The sequence below is a fragment of the Somniosus microcephalus genome, chromosome 25 (assembly GCF_052327205.1).
Source record: "Somniosus microcephalus isolate GS21.2 chromosome 25, FLI_Smic_1.0, whole genome shotgun sequence".
Classification (NCBI taxonomy): Eukaryota; Metazoa; Chordata; class Chondrichthyes; order Squaliformes; family Somniosidae; genus Somniosus; species Somniosus microcephalus.
The window spans coordinates 33,532,971-33,555,237 of record NC_141011.1 but is presented as its reverse complement, the minus strand read 5'-3'; the positions used below and the strand labels follow the sequence as shown (position 1 = coordinate 33,555,237).

The 22,267-nt window shown below is 53.6% G+C and overlaps 1 protein-coding gene across 3 annotated transcripts in view; it reads left to right on the top strand.

The window, feature by feature from the left end:
* LOC147100667 (tumor necrosis factor receptor superfamily member 25-like) overlaps positions 1-21,898 on the top strand; it is a 71,599-nt gene extending 49,701 nt beyond the window's left edge. For all 3 annotated transcript variants that reach the window (XM_085967159.1, XM_085967160.1, XM_085967161.1), the window contains exons 4-10: positions 352-504; positions 8,867-8,948; positions 11,491-11,555; positions 12,279-12,407; positions 16,718-16,761; positions 18,577-18,703; positions 19,909-21,898. In XM_085967159.1, coding sequence (XP_085823285.1) covers positions 352-504; positions 8,867-8,948; positions 11,491-11,555; positions 12,279-12,407; positions 16,718-16,761; positions 18,577-18,703; positions 19,909-20,198 — 890 coding nt within the window. In that variant the 3' untranslated portion in view covers positions 20,199-21,898. The remainder of the gene's footprint in view (positions 1-351; positions 505-8,866; positions 8,949-11,490; positions 11,556-12,278; positions 12,408-16,717; positions 16,762-18,576; positions 18,704-19,908) is intronic.
* The last annotated feature ends 369 nt before the right edge of the window (positions 21,899-22,267 follow it).

Below are 22,267 nucleotides of genomic sequence, written 5' to 3'. Positions count from 1 at the left end.
CTCACTCGGTCTCTCCCTCACTCGGTCTCCCTCACTCGGTCTCTCCCTCACTCGGTCTCTCCCTCACTCGGTCTCTCTCTCTCACTCGGTCTCTCTCACTCGGTCTCTCTCTCACTCGGTCTCTCCCTCACTCGGTCTCTCTCTCTCACTCGGTCTCTCCCTCACTCGGTCTCTCCCTCACTCGGTCTCTCTCTCACTCGGTCTCTCTCTCACTCGGTCTCTCTCTCACTCGGTCTCTCTCAATTTCTCCTTCTCTGTTGCTCTGTGTACCTCCTCTATCAATCTCCTTCTCGCACTGTTACAGATGTACAGTTGGATCCAGTGGTTACAGATGTGTCTGCTTTGTTCTAGAGTTCCAGACAGTTCTTGGTAACTGCACTGCGTCCAGTAACACTGAGTGTGGCTGTCACGCTCACCAGTACAAGAATTGTCACCACATCAACTGTCGGAGCTTCCACTGTCAGAACTGCTCCAACTGCAGCAACAGGGAGATCATCGAACACTGTGAGTACCGATCGTCGCAGTGAGGGGGGTGGGTCAGTGAGGGGGGTGAGTGGGGGGGGGTGGGTCAGTGAGGGGGGTGGGTCAGTGAGGGGGGGTGAGTGAGGGGGGTGGGTCAGTGAGGGGTGTGGGTCAGTGAGGGGGGTGAGTGAGGGGGTGGGTCAGTGAGGGGGGTGGGTCAGTGAGGGGGGTCAGTGAGGGGGGTCAGTGAGGGGGGTCAGTGAGGGGGTGGGTCAGAGAGGGGGGTCAGTGAGGGTGTGGGTCAGTGAGGGGGGTCAGTGAGGGGGTGGGTCAGAGAGGGGGGTCAGTGAGGGGGTGGGTCAGAAAGGGGGGGTCAGTGAGGGCGGTCGGTGAGGGGGGGTCAGTGAGGGTGTGGGTCAGTGAGGGGGTGGGTCAGTGAGGGGGTGGGTCAGTGAGGGGCGTCAGTGAGGAGGGGTCGGTGAGGGGGTGGGTCAGTGAGGGGGAGGGTCAGAGAGGGGGGGTCAGTGAGGGGGTGGGTCAGAAAGGGGGGTCAGTGAGGGGGTGGGTCAGAGAGGGGTGGTCAGTGAGGGGGTCAGTGAGGGGGTGGGTCAGTGAGGGGGGTCAGTGAGGGGGGGTCAGTGAGGGGGGGTCAGTGAGGGGGGGTCAGTGAGGGGGTGGGTCAGTGAGGGGGGTCAGTGAGGGGGTGGGTCAGTGAGGGGGGGTCAGTGAGGGGGTGGGTCAGTGAGGGGGGTCAGTGAGGGGGTGGGTCAGAAAGGGGGGGTCAGTGAGGGGGGTCAGTGAGGGGGGTCAGTGAGGGGGGTCAGTGCGGGGGTCAGTGAGGGGGGTCAGTGAGGGGGGGTCAGTGAGAGGGTGGGGTCAGTGAGGGGGGGTCAGTGAGGGGGGTCAGTGAGGGGGGTGGGTCAGTGAGGGGGGTCAGTGAGGGGATGGGTCAGTGAGGGGGAGGTCAGTGAGGGGAGGGTCAGTGAGGGGGGATCAGTGAGGGGGGTCAGTGAGGGGAGGTCAGTGAGGGGGGTCAGTGAGGGGGTGGGTCAGTGAGGGGGTGGGTCAGTGAGGGGAGGGTCAGTGAGGGGGGGTCAGTGAGGGGGTGGGTCAGTGAGGGGGGTCAATGAGGGGGTGGGTCAGTGAGGGGGGTCAGTGAGGGGAGGGTCAGTGAGGGGGGTCAGTGAGGGGTGTGTGACTTATTGTGAGGTGGGGTCCACATCATAGAGTCATAGAGTTTTACAGCACAGAAAGAGGCCCTTCGGCCCATCGTGTCTGCGCCGCCCATCCATCCCTGTCCAGTCTAATCCCATTTTCCAGCATTTGGTCCATAGCCTTGTATGCAATGGCATTTCAAGTGCTCATCCAAATGCTTCTTGAATGTTGTGAGGGTTCCTGCCTCTACCACCCTTTCAGGGAGTGAGTTCCAGATTCCAACCACCCTCTGGGTGAAAAAGTTCCTCCTCAAATCCCCTCTAAATCTCCTGCCCCTTACCCTGAATCTATGCCCCCTTGTTATTGACCCCCCCTACTAAGGGGAAAAGTTCCTCTTTACCCTATCTATGCCCCTCATTATTTTGTACACCTCAATCAGGTCCCCCCTCAGCCTTCTTTGCTCCAAGGAAAACAACCCCAGCCTGTTTAGTCTTTCTTCATAGCTGAGGCGCTCCATCCCAGGTAACATCCTGGTGAGTCTTCTCTGCACCCTCTCCAAGGCAATCACATCCTTCCTATAGTGAGGCGACCAGAACTGCACACAGTACTCCAGCTGTGGCCTCACCAGCATTTTGTACAGCTCCATCATAACCTCCCTGCTCTTATATTCTATGCCTCGGCTAATGAAGGCAAGTATCCCATATGCCTTTTTAACCACCTTATCTACCTGTTCCGCTGCCTTCAGGGATCTATGTACATGTACACCAAGGTCCCTCTGACCCTCTGTACTTCCTAGGGTCCTACCACTCATTGTGTATTCCCTTGCCTTATTTGTCCGTCCAAAATGCATCACCTCGCACTTTTCAGGGTTAAATTCCATTTGCCACTTTTCCGCCCATCTGACCAACCCGTTTATATCGTCCTGTAGCCTGAGGCTTTCCGCCTCGCAATTTACCACCCCACCAATTTTCGTGTCATCTGCGAACTTACTGATCATACCTTTTACATTCTCATCCAAATCATTTATGTAGATCACAAACAACAAGGGACCCAGCACCGATCCCTGAGGTACCCCACTGGACACAGGCTTCCAGTCACAAAAGCAACCTTCGACCATCACCCTCTGCCTCCTGCCACTCAGCCAGTTTAGGATCCAACGCGCCAAGGCACCCTGGATCCCATGGGCTCTTACCTTCTTGACCAGTCTCCTATGCGGGACTTTGTCAAAAGCTTTACTGAAGTCCATGTAAACCACATCCACAGCATTTCCCTCATCCACCCCCCTAGTCACCCCCTCGAAAAATTCAATCAGATTTGTCAGACATGATTTACCCTTGACAAAGCCATGCTGACTATCCCCGATTAATCCTTGCCTCTCCAAGTGGAGACTAATTTTGTCCCTCAGAATTTTTTCCAATAATTTCCCTACCACAGATGTTAGGCTCACTGGCCTGTAATTCCCTGGTTTATCCCTGCTACCCTTCTTGAATAATGGTACTACGTTAGCTGTTCTCCAGTCCTCTGGTACATCCCCTGTGGCCAGAGAGGTTCTGAAAATTTGTGTCAGAGCCCCTGCAATCTCCTCCTTTGCCTCCCACAGCAGCCTGGGATACATCTCGTCCGGGCCTGGGGATTTATCCACTTTTTGGCCTGCTAAAACCGCTAGCACCTCCTCCCTCTCGATGCTAATATGTTCAAGTATGTCACAGTCCCCTTGCCCGATTTCTATGTCTGCATCGTCTCTCTCCATAGTGAACACAGATGCAAAAAATTCATTTAAAACCCCGCCTACATCATCTGGCTCTACACACAGATTGCCACTTTGGTCCCTAATGGGCCCTACCCTTTCCCTGGTTATCCTCTTGCCCTTAATATACTTATAAAACATCTTAGGATTTTCCTTTATTTTGCTCGCCAGTGTTATTTCATGGCCCCTCCTCTCCCTCCTAATTTCTTTTTTAAGTATGCCCCTGCACTTTTTATACTCCTCTAGGGCTTCTTCCGTCTTTAGTCTTTTGTAACTGCCAAAAGCCCCCCTTTTATTTCTAATGCATTTTTGTATATCCCTTGTCATCCAAGGTTCCCTTTGCTTGTTGGTCCCCCCCTTGACCTTTACAGGAACATGTTGGCGTTGTACTCTCTCTATTTCCCTTCTGAAAGTCTCCCACTGTTTTGATGTGGATTTTCCTATAAGTAGCTGCTCCCAGTCCACTTTGGCCAGATCCTGCCTTATCATATTAAAATCGGCCTTCCCCCAATTTAGAACCCTTATTTCCGGGCCGTCTTTGTCTTTTTCCACGACCACCTTAAATCTCACCGAATTATGGTCACTGTCGCCAAAATGCTCTCCTACTGACACTTCCACCACTTGCCCGGCTACATTCCCCAGAATTAGGTCCAGTATCGCCCCCTCTCTTGTAGGACTTTCTACATGTTGGCTCAAAAAGCTCTCCTGGATGCACTTTAAGAATTCTGCACCCTCTAAACCTTTCACACTCTGACTATCCCAATTAATATTGGGGAAGTTGAAATCCCCCACTATTATTACCCTATTATTTTCGCACTTTTCTGAGATTTGCCTACATATCTGTTCCTCTATCTCCCCCTGACTGTTTGGGGGCCTATAGTACACTCCCAGCAAAGTGCTTGCCCCCTTTTTATTTTTAAGTTCTACCCATATGGCCTCATTAGAGGAACCCGCTAATATATCATCCCTCCTTACAGCAGTGATTGATTCCTTAATTAATATTGCAACACCCCCTCCCCTTTTACACCCCCCTCTGTCTCGCCTGAAGATTCTATACCCCGGAATATTGAGCTGCCAGTCCTGACCCTCCCTCAACCATGTCTCCGTGATAGCAACAATATCGTACTCCCATGTGTTCAACAACAACTTCAGTTCATCCACCTTATTTGCAAGACTCCTTGCATTAAAATAAATGCCTTCCAGCCCTGCCATGTTCCCTTTTGCCTTCACATATTTGCTCTGCCTTGTTTTTTCCTCTGTATTTGGCTGTAAATCACCCCCTGCTATAGCTCCACTCTGTACCCAATCCCCCTGCCAAGTTAGTTTAAACCCCCCCCAGCAGTGCTAGCAAACCTCCCCGCAAGGATATTGGTTCCCCTCTGGTTCAGGTGTAAACCGTCTGACTTGTACAAGTCCCACCTTTCCCAGAAGCAGACCCAGTGATCCAGGAAACTAAAGCCCTCCCCCCTGCACCATCCCTTTAGCCACGCATTCATCTGTTCTATCTTCCCATTCCTATACTCACTAGCACGTGGCACCGTGAGTAATCTAGAGATTACAACCTTTGAGGTCCTGCTCTTTAATCCTTCACCTAGCTCCCTAAATTCTTGCTGCAGGACCTCATCCCTCTTTTTACCTATGTCGTTGGTACCAATGTGGACCACGACCTCTGGCTGTTCACCCTCCCCCTCCAGAATGCCCTGCAGCCGCTCAGTGATATCCTTGACCCTGGCACCAGGGAGGCAACAAACCATCCTGGATTCACGTCTATGGCCACAGAAACGCCTATCTGTTCCCCTTACTATAGAATCCCCTACCACTATTGCTCTCCCACTCTTTTTCCCCCCTTCCTGGGCAGCAGGAGCACCCCCAGTGCCAGGAAGTTGGCTGCTGCTGCCTTCCCCTGGTGAGTCATCCCCCTCAACAGTATCCAAATCGGTATACCTGTTTGAGAGGGGAATGGTCACAGGGGTCTCCTGCACTACCTGCCTGCTTCTATTGCTCCGCCTGGTGGTCACCCATTTCCTATCTTCCTGTGCAGCCCTACCCTGCAGTGTGACCAACTCACTAAACGTGTTATCCACGAACCTCTCAGCATCGTGAATGCTCAACAACCCATCCACCCGCAGCTCCAGCGCCTCAATGCGGTCTGCTAGTAGCTGCAGATGGATGCATCTCTGGCACACGTGGTCATCAGGGGCACCGGGGTCCCTGAATTCCCACATAGAGCAAGAGGAGCATATCACGGGGCTGGGCTCACCTGGCATGACCTTCCCTTTACTTAATTTAAATTAATTTACTATCCCCAATTAAAGATATCTCTAAGGCGCTTGTATAGTCTACCAACAGTCCCTGCTACACCAGAAAAGACCCTAGTAACTATAAACTACAGTGTTTAAGTTTAAAAAAGAGAAATACTCACCAACCAATCACTTACCTGCTCCCTGGTGACGTCACACTCTGATTACTTTTTACCTCTCTCCCCGCTGCTGAGTTGGTCGGGCCTCGCTGCTGCCTCCGGTTTTTATACCGGGCTCCTCACCACGCTGCTCCCTGCTCCGAGTGCTCTGGCCTCACTGCTGCCTCCGGTTTTTATACCGGGCTCCTCACCACGCTGCTCCCTGCTCCGAGTCAGATCCTCCCTCAAGACTGGCTCTTACTGATATGCAGTTGAGGGCTCCCTTTTCACACCGTCCATCCCATCAGGTTCCCCATGCCAGGCTTATTAATCTTAAATTCTAGGCACCAACTGTCAGACCAGTGGAAATAGTTTTTCATAATTAACCTTATCATAGAATCATAGAAATTTACGGCTTAGAAGGAGGCCATTCGAACAATCGTGTCTGTGTCGGCCGTAAAAGAGCCATCCAACCTAATCCCACTTTCCAGCTCTTGGTCCGTAGCCCTGTAGGTTACGGCACTTCAAGTGCATAGCCAAGTAGTTTTTAAATGTGATGAGGGTCTCTGCCTCTACCACCCTTTCAGGCAGTGAGTTCCAGACCCCCACCACCCTCTGGGTGAAAAAGTTCTCCTCAAATCCCCTCTAATCCTTCTACCAATTACTTTAATTCTATACCCCCTGGTTATTGACCCCTCTGCTAGGGGAAATAGGTCCTTTCTATCCACTCTATCCTGGCCCCTCATAATTTTATAGATCTCAATCAAGTCTCCCCTCAGCCTCCTCTGTTCCAAAGAAAACAACCCCAGCCTATCCAATTCTTCCTCATAACTAAAATTCTCCAGCCTAGGCAACATTCTCGTAAATCTCCTCTGCACCCTCCCTAGCGCAATCACATCTTTCCTGTAATGTGGTGACCAGAACTGCACGCAGTATTCTAGCTGTGGCCTAACTAGTGTTTTATACAGTTCTAGCATAACCTCCCTGCTCTTGTATTCTGTGCCTCGGCTAATAAAGGCAAGTATCCCGTATGCCTTTTTAACCATCTTATCTACCTGTCCTGCTACCTTCAGGGATCTGTGGACATGCACTCCAAGGTCCCTCTGTTACTCTACACTTCTCAGTATCCTACCATTTATTGTGTATTCTCTTGCCTTGTTAGCCCTCCCCAAATGCATGACCTCACACGTCTCTGGATTGAATTCCATTTGCCACTTTTCTGCCCACTTGACCAGTCCATTGATATCTTCCTGCAGCCTACAGCTTTCTTCCTCATGATCAGCCGCACAGCCAACTTTTGTGTCATCTGCAAACTTCTTAATCATGCCCCTTACATTGAAGTCTAAATCATTGATGTGTACCACAAAAAGCAAGGGACCTTACTGAGCACCGCGGAACCCCACTGAAAACAGCTTTCCAGTCACAAAAGCATTTGTCGACCATTACCCTTTGCTTCCTGCCACTGAGTCAATTTTGGATCCAGTTTGCCACTTTCCCTTGGATCCCATGGGCTTTTACTTTTCTGACCAGTCTGCCATGTGGGACCTTGACAAAAGCATTGCTAAAATCCATGTAAATTACACCAAACACACTACCCTCATCAATCCTCCTTATTACCTCCTCAAAAAATTCAATCAAGTTCGTCAGACATGACCTCTTAACAAATCCAGGCTGACTGTCCTTGATTAATCTGTGCCTTTCTAAATGATGATTAATACTGTCCCTCAGAATTTTTTCCAACAATTTGCCCACCATCGAGGTTAAGCTGACTGGCCTGTAATTACTCGGTCTATCCATTTCTCCCTTTTTAAACAACCGTACAAATGTTAGCAGTCTTCCAGCACCACACCTGTAGCCAGAGAGGATTGAAAAGTGATGGTCAGGGCCTCTGCTATTTCCTCCTTTGCTTCTCTTAACAGCCTGGGATACATTTCATTCGGCCCTGCCGATTTATCTACTTTCAAAGATGCTAACCCCCTTAATACTTCCTCTCTCACTATGTTTATCTCATCTAATGTTTCATACTCCTCCTTAACTACAATGTCTGCATCATCGCTCTCTTTTGTGAAGGCAGATGCAAAGTATTCATTAAGAACCATACCGTCTTCTGCCTCCACACACAAGCTTTATTTTTGGTTTCTAATAGGTTCTACTCTTTCTTTAGTTATCCTCTTGCTCTTTATGTATTTATAAAACATCTTTGGGTTTTCCTTGATTTTACTTGCCAATATTTTTTCATGCCCTCTCTTTGCTATCCTAATTTCTTATTTAATTTCACCCCTGCACTTTCTATACTCCTCTAGGATTTCTGCAGTATTTAGCTTTTGGTATCTGACATGAGCTTCCCTTTTTTGCCTTATCCTACCCTGTATGTCCATTGACATCCAGGGGGCTCCAGATTTGGGAGTCCCACCCTTTTTCTTTGTGGGAACATATCAAAACCCCTCATAATTCTGATCCCATCTAGCAGATCTCTTTTTAACTTTCTCTTTCGCAATGCAAAGAGCCACAGTTTCTCTGGTCTCTCCTCGTAACTAAAGCCTCTCATCCCCGGGGATCACTTTGGCGAATCTGTTCCACACCTTCTCCATGGCCTTGACAGTCCGGCTCCAGTCAGTTCGGCTCCACTCAGAGCCTGGCAGAGAAGAAGGGGAGAAAACGGAGATAAAAGAAATAAAGGGAGCTGAGCCACTGGAAAATGTTTGAAAAATTGAGTCAAACTGAGGACCAGCAGAAGGGGTGAGTGATCTTGTGCTCTGCCCTTCCACTGGTCCTTCATTTCACCCACCCAGCACACGGAACACAGTGTATCAGGGTTAGAGTCTCATCAATCCATCGTGGTGCCTTCAGCTGATTGTTTCTGAGAAATAGCAGAGTAGGTTCGTGGTCCTTTTAACTCTGGGTTGACTCCTGGTTCCATGTATTGACATGTTCCATTCCTTGCGAGCTCCGTGCGTACCAGGCAGCTCAGTGTTCTTGCTGCTTGGTGCTCTCAGCTCGTCAAGAAAAAAGCATTTCACTGACTAGATTACACTTCTTGTATTTAGTTATGTGACCAATAAAATTGAAACTGAAATTGAAATTGAAATTGACTGTCACTTCAGGTTCAACGAAGATCGATACTCGATGTGGAAAGTGTCTGCCAGAATTTTACCAGCACGGTGACCAGTGCAAGGCCTGTACAGAGTGAGTCAGATTATACGTATTTAATCTATTTGCATTAGTCAACTTTGATTTAAAGCAGGGGTCAGGGTCAGGACCAGGATCCTGACACCACACCACTTCTTACTACAGGTGGACTGGGTGATGTAGTGGGTTAGACACCAACCTTTCACCCCTGGAACCCAGGTTCTAACCCAGCCAAGATGGATGGGATTGATGTCTCCGGTCACTGCTGGAGGGCTGAGTCCAACATCGGCGGATTTGGAACCATCTCTGTCCACTTCTGAGTCCACAGCACAAAGTGCAAATCTCAATTCAAGAGATTGAGACTCGGTCATATTATTGGGACAGTGCAGAGGGAGCTTTACTCTGTACCTAACCCGTGCTGTACCTGCCCTGGGTGTGTTTGATGGGACAGTGTAGAGGGAGCTTTACTCTGTACCTAACCCATGCTGTACCTGCTCTGGGAGTGTTTGATGGGACAGTGTAGAGGGAGCTTTACTCTGTATCTAACTCGTGCTGTACCTGCCCTGGGAGTGTTTGATGGGACAGTGTAGAGGGAGCTTTACTCTGTATCTAACCCCTGCTGTACCTGCCCTGGGAGTATTTGATGGGACAGTGTAGAGGGAGCTTTACTCTGTATCTAACCCCTGCTGTACCTGACCTGGGAGTGTTTGATGGGACAGTGTAGAGGGAGCTTTACTCTGTATCTAACCCCTGCTGTACCTGCCCTGGGAGTATTTGATGGGACAGTGTAGAGGGAGCTTTACTCTGTATCTAACCCCTGCTGTACCTGACCTGGGAGTGTTTGATGGGACAGTGTAGAGGGAGCTTTACTCTGTATCTAACCCCTGCTGTACCTGCCCTGGGAGTATTTGATGGGACAGTGTAGAGGGAGCTTTACTCTGTATCTAACCCCTGCTGTACCTGACCTGGGAGTGTTTGATGGGACAGTGTAGAGGGAGCTTTACTCTGTATCTAACCCGTGCTGTACCTGCCCTGGGAGTGTTTGATGGGACAGTGTAGAGGGAGCTTTACTCTGTATCTAACTCGTGCTGTACCTGTCCTGGGTGTGTTTGATGGGACAGTGTAGAGGGAGCTTTATTCTGTATCTAACTCGTGCTGTACCTGTCCTGGGTGTGTTTGATGGGACAGTGTAGAGGGAGCTTTACTCTGTATCTAACCCGTGCTGTACCTGTCCTGGGTGTGTTTGATGGGACAGTGTAGAGGGAGCTTTATTCTGTATCTAACTCGTGCTGTACCTGTCCTGGGAGTGTTTGATGGGACAGTGTAGAGGGGGCTTTACTCTGTATCTAACCCGTGCTGTACCTGCCCTGGGAGCGTTTGATGGGACAGTGTAGAGGGAGCTTTACTCTGTATCTAACCCGTGCTGTACCTGCCCTGGGAGCGTTTGATGGGACAGTGTAGAGGGAGCTTTACTCTGTATCTAACCCGTGCTGTACCTGCCCTGGGAGCGTTTGATGGGACAGTGTAGAGGGAGCTTTACTCTGTATCTAACCCGTGCTGTACCTGCCCTGGGAGCGTTTGATGGGACAGTGTAGAGGGAGCTTTACTCTGTATCTAACCCGTGCTGTACCTGCCCTGGGTGTGTTTGATGGGACAGTGTAGAGGGAGCTTTACTCGGTATCTAACCCGTGCTGTACCTGCCCTGGGAGTGTTTGATGGGACAGTGTAGAGGGAGCTTTACTCTGTATCTAACCCATGCTGTACCTGCCCTGGGAGTGTTTGATGGGACAGTGTAGAGGGAGCTTTACTCTGTATCTAACCCATGCTGTACTTGCCCTGGGAGTGTTTGATGGGACAGTGTAGAGGGAGCTTTAGTCTGTATCTAACCCATGCTGTACTTGCCCTGGGAGTGTTTGATGGGACAGTGTAGAGGGAGCTTTACTCTGTATCTAACCCATGCTGTATCTGCCCTGGGAGTGTTTGATGGGACAGTGTAGAGGGAGATTTACTCTGTATCTAACCCATGCTGTACCTGCCCTGGGAGTGTTTGATGGGACAGTGTAGAGGGAGCTTTACTTGTATCTAATCCGTGCTCTACCTGTCCTGGGAGTGTTTGATGGGACAGTGTAGAGGGAGCTTTACTCTGTATCTAACCCGTGCTGTACCTGCCCTGGGAGTGTTTGATGGGACAGTGTAGAGGGAGCTTTACTTTGTATCTAACCCGTGCTGTACCTGCCCTGGGAGTGTTTGATGGGACAGTGCAGAGGGAGCTTTACTCTGTATCTAACCCATGCTTGTCTTTGATGAGCACAGAACCTACTCTTATTATTTTTGCAATGTCCAGTTTTTGGAGAGAGGAAGCAGAATAAATCTCTGCTTTTGAGTTCTATCCCTTTAGGTTGAGTGAATGCCCGTGGATTCTGAGATTCTCTCTGGCTGGGTGGTTGTTTGAGGAGGGGAGCAGTTCTAAACCCTGAGATCCAGGAGGTGGGACACCTGCAACCCGTGCACGTCCTGCTGGTTCTCCTGGTTGTTCTGGATTGTTTGTTTGAAATGGTGTTCTGTAATGGCTGCTGATTTCTGTGTCTATTCTTTTTAGGGAGCAGTGCAAGAAGAAATCCTGTTCCAGTTGTTCGTCTCCTATTACACCTTCGATGCTCACAGGTATCTCCTCGCTCCCATTTTCAGAGAGCAGTTCTTAATGTGGGGATGGATGGGGGGAGCAGGACATCTTCTGAATAACAGAATCAGCAGCGACCGCCCCCACCCGCGGCTGGGCTGTGCTGAGTTGGCTGTTTTCAGTCAGCACAGCAGTCGGACAATTGGTCACTACATTCTGGGGTGAGGGGCAGGATAATCGGGCAGGGGTCCCACACGTGGTCAATGATGGAAAGTGTGTGTGTGTCCTATTACTGAATGACTGTAGTCCCTGTGTTGCTGTGGGCGATTGTTACTGACTGACTGTAGCCCCTGTGTTGCCGTGGGCGATTGTTACTGACTGACTGTAGCCCCTGTGTTGCCGTGGGCGATTGTTACTGACTGACTGTAGTCCCTGTGTTGCTGTGGGCGATTGTTACTGACTGACTGTAGTCCCTGTGTTGCCGTGGGTGATTGTTACTGACTGACTGTAGTCCCTGTGTTGCTGTGGGCGATTGTTACTGACTGACTGTAGTCTCTGTGTTGCTGTGGGCGATTGTTACTGACTGACTGTAGTCCCTGTGTTGCCATGGGCGATTGTTACTGACTGACTGTAGTCTCTGTGTTGCTGTGGGTGATTGTTACTGACTGACTAGTCCCTGTGTTGCCGTGGGCGATTGTTACTGAGTGACTGTAGTCCCTGTGTTGCCGTGGGCAATTGTTACTTACTGACTGTGCTGTTGTCTCCAGCGTTGAAACCCGTTCTGGTTCTGGCTGTCGTGGGATCTTTCTTCATTCTGCTTGTGATGGTTCAGTTTTTGTGTCAGAAAATTCGACGCGAGAGGAGCCGGGAGGAGCTGGAGACCCTGACTGTCACAGGTACTCCTGCCATTCCATGTTATCTCAGCTGGGAGGGTGACAGGCTGCCCTGGGATCGCACTGCCCCCTTCCTCACCAACCCCCCCCCCAAGGTACAGGCAGACTGGCCCAGGCTCTCCCCAGGCACCTAGGAGTGGATACAACGGTTCCGCACTACAGTGGAGTCCAGTGTGGAACTCTCATTCCAAGAGGACTTTGCCAAAGCTACAGTAAACGAGGAGGTTGCTGGGATACTGGATGAGATAAAAATAGATAAAGAGGAGGTACTAGAAAGACTGGCAGTACTTAAAGTGGATAATTCACCCTGTTTGGATGGGATGCATCCTAGGTTGCTGAGGGAAATAAGGGTAGAAATTGCAGAGGCTCTGGCCACAATCTTCCAATCCTCCTTAGATACCGGGGTGGTGCCAGAGGACTGAAGGATCGCAAATGTTACACCCTTGTTCAAAAAAGGGAAGAAGCATAAACATGGCAATTACAGGCCAGTCAGTCTAATCTTGGTGGTGGGGAGGCATGTAGAAATAATAATTGGGGAGAAAATTAACAGCCACTTGGACAAGCATGGACTAATAAAGGAGAGCCAGCACCGATTTGTTCAAGGCAAATCGTGTTTGAGTAACTTGATTGAGTTTTTTGATGAGGTAACGGAGAGTGTGGATGAGGGCAGTTCAGTTGATGATGTGTATATGGACTTTCAAAAGGCATTTGATAAAATACCACATATTAGGCTTATTTGCAAAATTGAAGCCCATTGGATAAAAGGGGCAGTAGCAGCATGGATACAAAATTGGCTGAGGGACAGAAAGCAAAGTTTGGGTGAATGGCTGTTTTTCAGACTGGAGGGAGGTGTACAGTGGAGTTCCCCAAGGTTCAGTACTAGGACCACTGCTCTTTTTGATATATATTAATGACTTGGACTTCAGTATACAGGGCATAATTTCAAAGTTTGCAGATGATACAAAACTTGGAAATGTAGTAAACGATGAGGAGGATAGTAATAGACTTCAGGAGGACTGGTGAAATGGGCAAACATGTGGCAGATGAAATTTAATGCAGAGCAGTGTGGTGATTTATTTTGGAAGGAATGAGGAGAGGCAACATAAACTAAATGGTACAATTTTAAAGGGGGTGCAGGAACAGAGAGCCCTGGGGATGTACATACACAAGTCTTCATGGCACTATGGACTGGCAGTAAGTAGATTAATTTCTAGCCCTGAATGCTTTGGTGAGAGTACAGAAGAGATTTACTGGAATGGGTCCAGGTATGAGAGATTACAGTTATGTGGATAGACTGGAGAAGCTGGGGTTGTTCTCCTAGAAGGCTAAGAGGAGATTTGAGAGAGGTGTTTAAAATCATGAAGGGTTTAGATAGAGTAAATAAAAAGACGTTTTTATGCAACGACTGGTTAGGATTTGGAATGCACTGCCTGATAGGGCGGTGGATACAGATTCAATAGTAGCCTTCAAAAGGGAATTGGATAAATACTTGAAGGAGAAAAAATTGCAGGGATATGAGGAAAGAGCGGGGGAGTGGGATTAACTGGATTGCTCTTCAAAAGAACCAGCGCAGACTCGATGGGCTGAATGGCCTCTTTCTGAGCTGTACTATTCTATGATTCAAAGGATGCAGACAATCTAAGAAGTGTCTGCTTCATATTCACAGGAACAGGATGGTGCAGGCGACACAGGGAGCAGAAAAGTCAATGGTCGTCCCTCCCTCTCACTGACTGCCCCTGACTCCACAGTGCCCTCCCCCCCCGGGCCGCCCCCTGACCCCACAGTGCCCTCCCCCTCCCCCCCCGGGCCGCCCCCTGACCCCACAGTGCCCTCCCCCTCCCCCCCCGGGCCGCCCCCTGACCCCACAGTGCCCTCCCCCTCCCCCCCCGGGCCGCCCCCTGACCCCACAGTGCCCTCCCCCTCCCCCCCCGGGCCGCCCCCTGACCCCACAGTGCCCTCCCCCTCACCCCTCCGGGCTGCCCCCTGACCCCACAGTGCCCTCCCCCTCACCCCTCCGGGCTGCCCCCTGACTCCACAGTGCCCTCCCTCTCACTGACTGCCCCTGACTCCACAGTGCCCTCCCCCCTCCCCACCCCGGGCTGCCCCCTGACCACACAGTGCCCTCCCCCTCCCCCTCCCCCACCCGGGCCGCCCCCTGACCCCACAGTGCCCTCCCCCTCACCCCTCCGGGCTGCCCCCTGACCCCACAGTGCCCTCCCCCTCACCCCTCTTGGCTGCCCCCTGACCCCACAGTGCCCTCCCCCCCGGGCTGCCCCCTGACCCCACAGTGCCCTCCCCCTCCCCCCCCCCCCCGGGCCCCCCCCTGACCCCACAGTGCCCTCCCCCCGCCCCACCCCGGGCTGCCCCCTGACCCCACAGTGCCCTCCCCCCCGGGCTGCCCCCTGACCACACAGTGCCCTCCCCCTCCCCCCCCGGGCTGCCCCCTGACCACACAGTGCCTTCCCCCTCACCCCTCCGGGCTGCCCCCTGACCCCACAGTGCCCTCCCCCCCGGGCTGCCCCCTGACCACACAGTGCCCTCCCCCCTCCCCACCCCGGGCTGCCCCCTGACCCCACAGTGCCCTCCCCCCCCGGGCTGCCCCCTGACCACACAGTGCCCTCCCCCTCCCCCCCCCGGGCCGTCCCCTGACCCCACAGTGCCCTCCCCCCTCCCCACCCCGGGCTGCCCCCTGACCCCACAGTGCCCTCCCCCCCGGGCTGCCCCCTGACCACACAGTGCCCTCCCCCCCCCCCCCGGGCCGCCCCCTGACCCCACAGTGCCCTCCCCCTCACCCCTCCGGGCTGCCCCCTGACCCCACAGTGCTCTCCCCCTCACCTCTCAAGGCTGCCCCTTGACCACACAGTGCCCTCCCCCTCCCCCCCCGGGCCGCCCCCTGACCCCACAGTACTCTCCCCCTCCCCCTCCCCCTCCCCTCCGGGCTGCCCCCTGACCCCACAGTGCCCTCCCCCTCCCCTCCGGGCTGCCCCCTGATCCCACAGTGCCCTTCCCCTCACCCTGAGCTGCCCCCTGACCCCACAGTGCCCTCCTCTCGATCGGGCTGCCCCCTGACCCCACAGTGCCTGCCCCCCTCCCCCCTGGGCTGCCCCCTGACCCCACAGTGCCCTCACTGGGTCAGAAAGGTTGATGGTCATCCCTCCCTCTCACTGACTGCTCCTGAGACCCCAGACACATTCAGAAAGACCTTCCATACTGAGAGAATGGGGACATTAACCTCCAGCTTAACACCCGGCAGTTTAGGACCTGCTGTTGTGTTTTAATTGAAGTGTCAGATTAACTCAGTGCTAGCTGAGTCACAAAGTTGTGGGTTCCAGCCCCACCCAGGGTTGAGCACATAATCCAGGCTGATTCCTTCTCAGAGGTGCCGTCATTCAGGTGAACATTAGGCCCCATTACCTGCTCAGCTGGATGTTACTAGCGGAAGAAGAGCAGTGGAGTTCTCCCCGGTGTGCTGGGCCAACATTTATCCCTCAACCAGCATCACCTAATAACAGAGTAACTAGTTATTTATTTTATTGCAGTCTGTGCTGTGTGCAAAATGGCTGCCACTTTTGCCTGCATAACAATAGTCACTGACTTGACTGAAGTTTATGCGGAATTATAGACTGTCGTGTGTGCCGATTGTAGATCAATGTGTCACTATTCACTCAGTTACAAACTGGGAAGTAGTTGGTGCCAGAACTCCACTGAGGTACGGGACGAGTGAATCCGAGTCACCACTGGATCAGTGCAGCAAATCCCCAATGATGCAGATCCCCGCCCACGGGCAACTCTGTGACTCGGGGAGCAAACCAGGAGAACATTAGAAACCTGTTTGCCTGTCAGCAGTCTCAGCCCCTCACCATATGTGGAGGGTTTGAGACGATATGAGAAGTTACCGAGGGTAAAGACCATGTTCCAAGTGGGTGACCTTTATCCCAAGCTTCAGAATTTTGTTAAATCAGCTGAAAATCTGTGGTTTGATTTCACCAGCTTAGCGCAGAGGGTAGCGGACAATGGGCACTGGGCAGCCGGGCACTGGCCAATGGGCCATGGGCAATGGGAAATGGACATTGGGCAGTGGAAAATGGACAAGGGCCGTGGGCAACAGTCAGTGGGCAACGGGTAGTGGGCAACGTCAGCAAGCAATGGGAGTGGAGAGGGGGAGAGTGGAGGACGGGTGGGCATGGGGGAGTTGGGGAGGAGTGGGCCATGTGGAGGGGGGAGTTGGGGAGGGGTGGGCCATGTGGAGGGGGGAGTTGGGGAGGGGTGGGCCATTCACTGAGGGATTCTCAGTCCTGACATTTGTGTTTCAGTTCATGAGGAAGACAAAAAGACAAAGAACGGAGACAAGGCCTTGGTGAGTGATGAGTTTTTCCGGGTTGGTCATGTGACCCGAATTGAGTCACAGAGTCATAACGGCACAGAAGGAGGCCATTCGGCCCATCAAGTCCATGCCGGCTCTCTGTAGAGCAACCCAATCAGTCCCATTACCCCGCTCTATCCCCGTAGCCCTGCAATTTATTTCCCTCAAGTACTTATCCAGTTTCCTCTTGAAAACACTGAGTGTCTCCGCTTCCACCACTTCCGTCGGCAGCAAATTCCAGGTCATCACCACTCGCTGCATAAAAACGTTTTTTCTCACATCCCCCCTGTATCTCTTGCCCAAAACCTTAAATCTGTGTCCCCTCGTCCTTGTACCATCAACTAGTGGGAACAGCCTTTCCCCGTCTAGCCTATCCAAACCCGTCATAATCTTGTACACCTCTATCAAATCACCCCTCAACCTCCTTTGCTCTAATGAAAACAAATCCAGCTTCTCCAACCTGTCCTTGTAGCTTAGATCCCCCATCCCGGAACCATTCTGGTAAATCTCCTCTGCACCCTCTCAAGGGCCTTCACATCCTTCCTAAAGTGTGGTGACCAGAACTGGACGCAGTACTCCAGTCGTGGCCTAACCAACGCTTTATAAAGATTCAGCATATTGAAGCCCAAGATCCCATATGCTTTGCTAACCACTCTCTCAATATGTCCTGCCACCTTCAGGGATCTATGCACATTAACTCCCAGGTCCCTCTGTCCTTCCACACTCTTTAAAAACTGTGCCATTAAGTGTTAAGTATTGATGAGGAGAAGAGCGCTGACTGCTCCCTCCGGCCCCTCACCTTGTGGTTAAATCTCCATCAGCCTCTCACCACAAATCCTGGAGCTGGGCTCACTGCAGCGAATCTGCCAATCCAGTTTGATGCTCTGGGGTGCTAGGCCAAGGGTGATCATGGGGGGTGAGATTAGCAAAATAGGGCATATTTCCATGCAGTAACCCTGACTGCACAAATCGAGCCCTCGTGTCCATTTAGAAAAGATCCTTCAATCCTATCAAAACATGGCGCCGGTCGCACCACGCGCCGGTCGCACCCTGCGCCGGTCACACCCCCCGCCGGTCACACACCCCCGCCGGTCGCACCCCGCGCCGGTCGCACCCCCCGCCGGTCGCACCCCGCGCCGGTCGCACCCCGCGCCGGTCGCACCCCCCGCCGGTCGCACCCCGCGCCGGTCGCACCCCGCGCCGGTCACACCCCCCGCCGGTCACACCCCCCCGCCGGTCACACCCCGTGCCGGTCGCACCCCCCGCCGGTCGCACCCCCCGCCGGTCGCACCCCGCGCCGGTCGCACCCCGCGCCGGTCGCACCCCGCGCCGGTCACACCCCCCCGCCGATTACACCCCCTGCCGGTCGCACCCTGCGCCGGTCACACCCCGCGCCGGTCACACCCCGCGCCGGTCGCACCCCGCGCCGGTCACAACCCCCGCCGTTCGCACCCCACGCCGTTCGCACCCCACGCCGGTCACACCCCGCGCCGGTCACAACCTGCGCCGGTCACACCCCCCCGCCAGTCACACCCCGCGCCGGTCACACACCCCCGCCGATTACACACCCCCGCCGATTACACCCCCTGCCGGTCACACCCCGTGCCGGTCACACCTCGCGCCGGTCGCACCCCACGCCGGTCGCACCCTGCGCTGGTCACACCACCCCCCGCCGATTACACCCCCTACCAGTCACACCCCACGCCAGTCACACCCCCCCCGCCGGTCACACCCCGCGCCGGTCACACCCCACTCTCTCAGTTTGGGTCCAGCTCTCATTAAATTCTTGTTTCACTCTATTTCCTGAAGCCATTCGAGATTCCCGCTCCAGATGGGAAATCAGATGTCATCGTCGATGTCTCGACTCGGCCACTGGCAAATGGCAACATTTATGGGACCAGCCCCCAGACAACACTGCCCCAACCCGAGACACAAGGTGAGGGATTTTATCTAACCCGTGCTGTACCTGCCCTGGGAGTGTTTGATGGGACAGTGTAGAGGAAGCTTTACTCTGTATCTAACCCGTGCTGTACCTGCCCTGGGAGTGTTTGATGGGACAGTGTAGAGGGAGCTTTACTCTGTATCTAACCCGTGCTGTACCTGCCCTGGGAGTGTTTGATGGGACAGTGCAGAAGGAGCTTTACTCTGTATCTAACCCGTGCTGTACCTGCCCTGGGAGTGTTTGATGGGACAGTGCAGAGGGAGCTTTACTCTGTATCTAACCCGTGTTGTACCTGCCCTGGGAGTGTTTGATGGGACAGTGCAGAGGGAGCTTTACTCTGTATCTAACTCCGTGCTGTACCTGCCCTGGGAGTGTTTGATGGGGCAGTGTGTGGAGGGAGGCAAGCGGTGTGCGTCCGGAGGCGGGCGGTGTGCGTCGGGAGGCGGGCGGTGTGCGTCGGGAGGCGGGCGGTGTGCGTCGGGAGGCGGGCGGTGTGCGTCCGGAGGCGGGCGGTGTGCGTCGGGAGGCGGGCGGTGTGCGTCGGGAGGCGGGCGGTGTGCGTCGGGAGGCGGGCGGTGTGCGTCGGGAGGCGGGCGGTGTGCGGGGGGGAGGCGGGCGGAGTGCGGTGGGAGGCGGGCGGTGGGAGGCGGGAGGCGGGCGGTGGGAGGCGGGCAGCGTGCGTCCGGTGGCGGGAGGCGGGCGGCGGGAGGCGGGCGGCGTGCGTCCGGCGGCGGGAGGCAGGCGGCGTGCGTCCGGAGGCGGGCGGCGTGCGGTGGGAGGCGGGCGGCGTGCGTCTGGAGGCGGGCGGCGTGCAGCCGGAGTCGGGCGGCGTGCGTCCGGAGGCGGGCGGCGTGCGGCGGTAGGCGGGCGGCGTGCGTCCGGAGGCGGGCGGCGTGCGTCCGGAGGCGGGCGGCGTGCGTCCGGAGGCGGGAGGCGGGCAGCCTGTGGCGGGAGGTGGGCAGTGTGCGTCCGGAGACGGGCAGTGTGCGTCCAGGGGCGGGCAGTGTGCGTCCGGAGGTGGGCAGTGTGCGGGGGGAGTCGGGCAGTGTGTGGCCGGAGGCGGGCAGTGTGTTGCTGGCGGCGGGCAGTGTGTGGCCGGCGGCGGGCAGTGTGTGGCCGGAGGCGGGCAGTGTGTGGCCGGAGGCGGGCAGTGTGTGGCCAGAGGTAGGCCGTGTTTGATTGGTTCTTTCTTGTCCCAGCTGCTGTGTCTCTGGAGGGAAGGACGTTGTACGAGATCATCAACATGGTGCCAGTGCGGAGGTGGAAAGAATTGATGCGTTTGTTGGAGCTAAGGGACTGTGATATCGAGCGGATCGAGATGGATGTGGCCCAGTCCCGGGACCAGCAGTATGAAATGCTGCGCCAGTGGAGCCAGCAACACACAGCCTCAGTGGAGTCCGTGTACCAGGCCTTGGAGGTCATGAGCCTGTCGGGATTAGTGGAGGAACTTCAAACCAAACTGCTCAACAACACTAAAGCGTTGCATTAAACCCCCCTCAGTCACAACTCAGGACAGCAGGGCCTGCGATTGCAATTCACTGTTTCGGGAAAAGCCAACTCCTATAGGCCTCAATTTTAGGCCTAGATTTGTCATGCAGCCCAGAATTATCAGGGAACCCATATACTGGGGCAAGGCCTCAGCATTTTACTTGCATCATCCTTTGGCGGTGCAGGAATCAGGGGTCTCAGGACCCCATTGCTGGATCAGACCCCTGGGGCTCTGATGCACTGACCTCAAGGGGCGCTCGGCTGTGGAAAGCACTCCCGCCTCTATCGGCTCGTTCCAGAGAGAGGATTATCCAAAGCACAGCTCTATCGCACCTCGCTGAACAATCCCCTCCACTCGGAGGAGTGAGCAACATTGGAGGCAGCCCCTTGCCTGAGCTGGGGGCCGGGCCGGGTCTGTTCCGGGGCCGGGTCTGTTCCGAGGCCGGGTCTGTTCCGGGGCCGGGTCTGTTCCGGGGGCCGGGTCTGTTCCGGGGGCCGGGTCTGTTCCAGGGGGCCGGGTCTGTTCCAGGGCCGGGTCAGTTTTGGGGGCCTATTTATAAACTTTTGTTTCCTGCTTTTCAACCTAGTCCTTGAAGAGGCAAGGTAATGGGGGAGGGACAGTGGGTGATGGTAACGGGGTGTGGGTGAGGCTATTTTGGGCGAGGAGGTAAGGGACTTGGGGCCTCTTTATCCCGTTTATGTGCTGAGCTCGGATCATGTAGAGTGTGTCTGAAGTAATCTGTGTATAAATTTCAGTGAGTGTCAATAAACATGGTAATAATCATGGCAGCAAATTCCACATCTGATCAATACCGCGAGAGTTATAGGAGCCAGGGTGAATACAATGAATCTCCCAGGGTCAGGTGCCAATGATTAATACAGGGAAATACAGGAATGGGTAATACAGGGGCCCTGCACCTTACCATAGGAACATTGCTTACAAAGTGTTACACATTCCTGAATAATGCTCCCAGAGATACGTCACTGGGTAATATTCACAGGGAGGTACACGTTCCTATTACACGGCTCTCCCGCCAGGGATTTGTGTCCCTTTATTCCTTCGTGTCCTGTTGCACTCAGTGAGTGTGCGAGGCGACGGTTCAACATTGGAGCGGCAAACTCCTCCTTGTACCTTCTGCCCTCTTGTGGTCACATTGTGAACATACCGTCAATCGCTCTCAACCTCAGGATGTCCCAACGCGCTTTACTGACAATGAAGTATTGAATCATAGAATCTTACATTGCAGAAAGAGGTCATTCGTCCCATCGTGCCTGTGGCGACTCTTTGAAAGAGCTGTCCTAATTTTTTTTAAATTATTCGTTCATGGGATGTGGGCGTCCGTGGCAACGCCAGCATTTACTGCCCATCCCTAGTTGCCCCTTCTCAAGGGATGGGCAATAAATGCTGGTCTTGCCAGCGGTGCCCACATCCCCTGAACAAATAAAAAACACCTTTTTCCCTATAACCCTGCAAATTAGTCCTCTTCAAGTATATAATAACATAAGGAATAGGAGCAGGAGTCAGCCCTTCGGCCCCTCGAGCCTGCCCCGCCATTCGATAAGATCATGGCTGATCTGATCTTGGCCTCAACTCCACTTTCCCGCCCGCTCCCCGTAACCCTTGACTCCCCTGTTGCTCAAATCTCTGTCTATCTCCGCCTTCAATATGTTCAATGACTCGGCCTCCACAACTCTCTGGGGTCGAGAATTCCACAGATTCGCGACCCTCAGAGAAGAAATTCCTCCTCATCTCCATTTTAAATGGGCGACCCCTTATTCTGAAACTATGCCCCCTAGTTCTAGATACCCCCACGAGGGGAAACATCCTCCCAGCATCCACCCTGTCAATCCCCCTCAGAATCTTATATGTTTCAATAAGATCACCTCTCATTCTTCTAAACTCCAATGAGTACAGGCCCAACCTGCTCAACCTTTCCTCATAAGACAACCCCTTCATCTCAAGAATCCACCGAGTGAACCTCCTCTGAACTGCCTCCAATGCAAGAATATCCCTCCTTAAATAAGGAGACCAAAACTGTACGCAGTACTCCAGGTGTGGTCTCACCAACG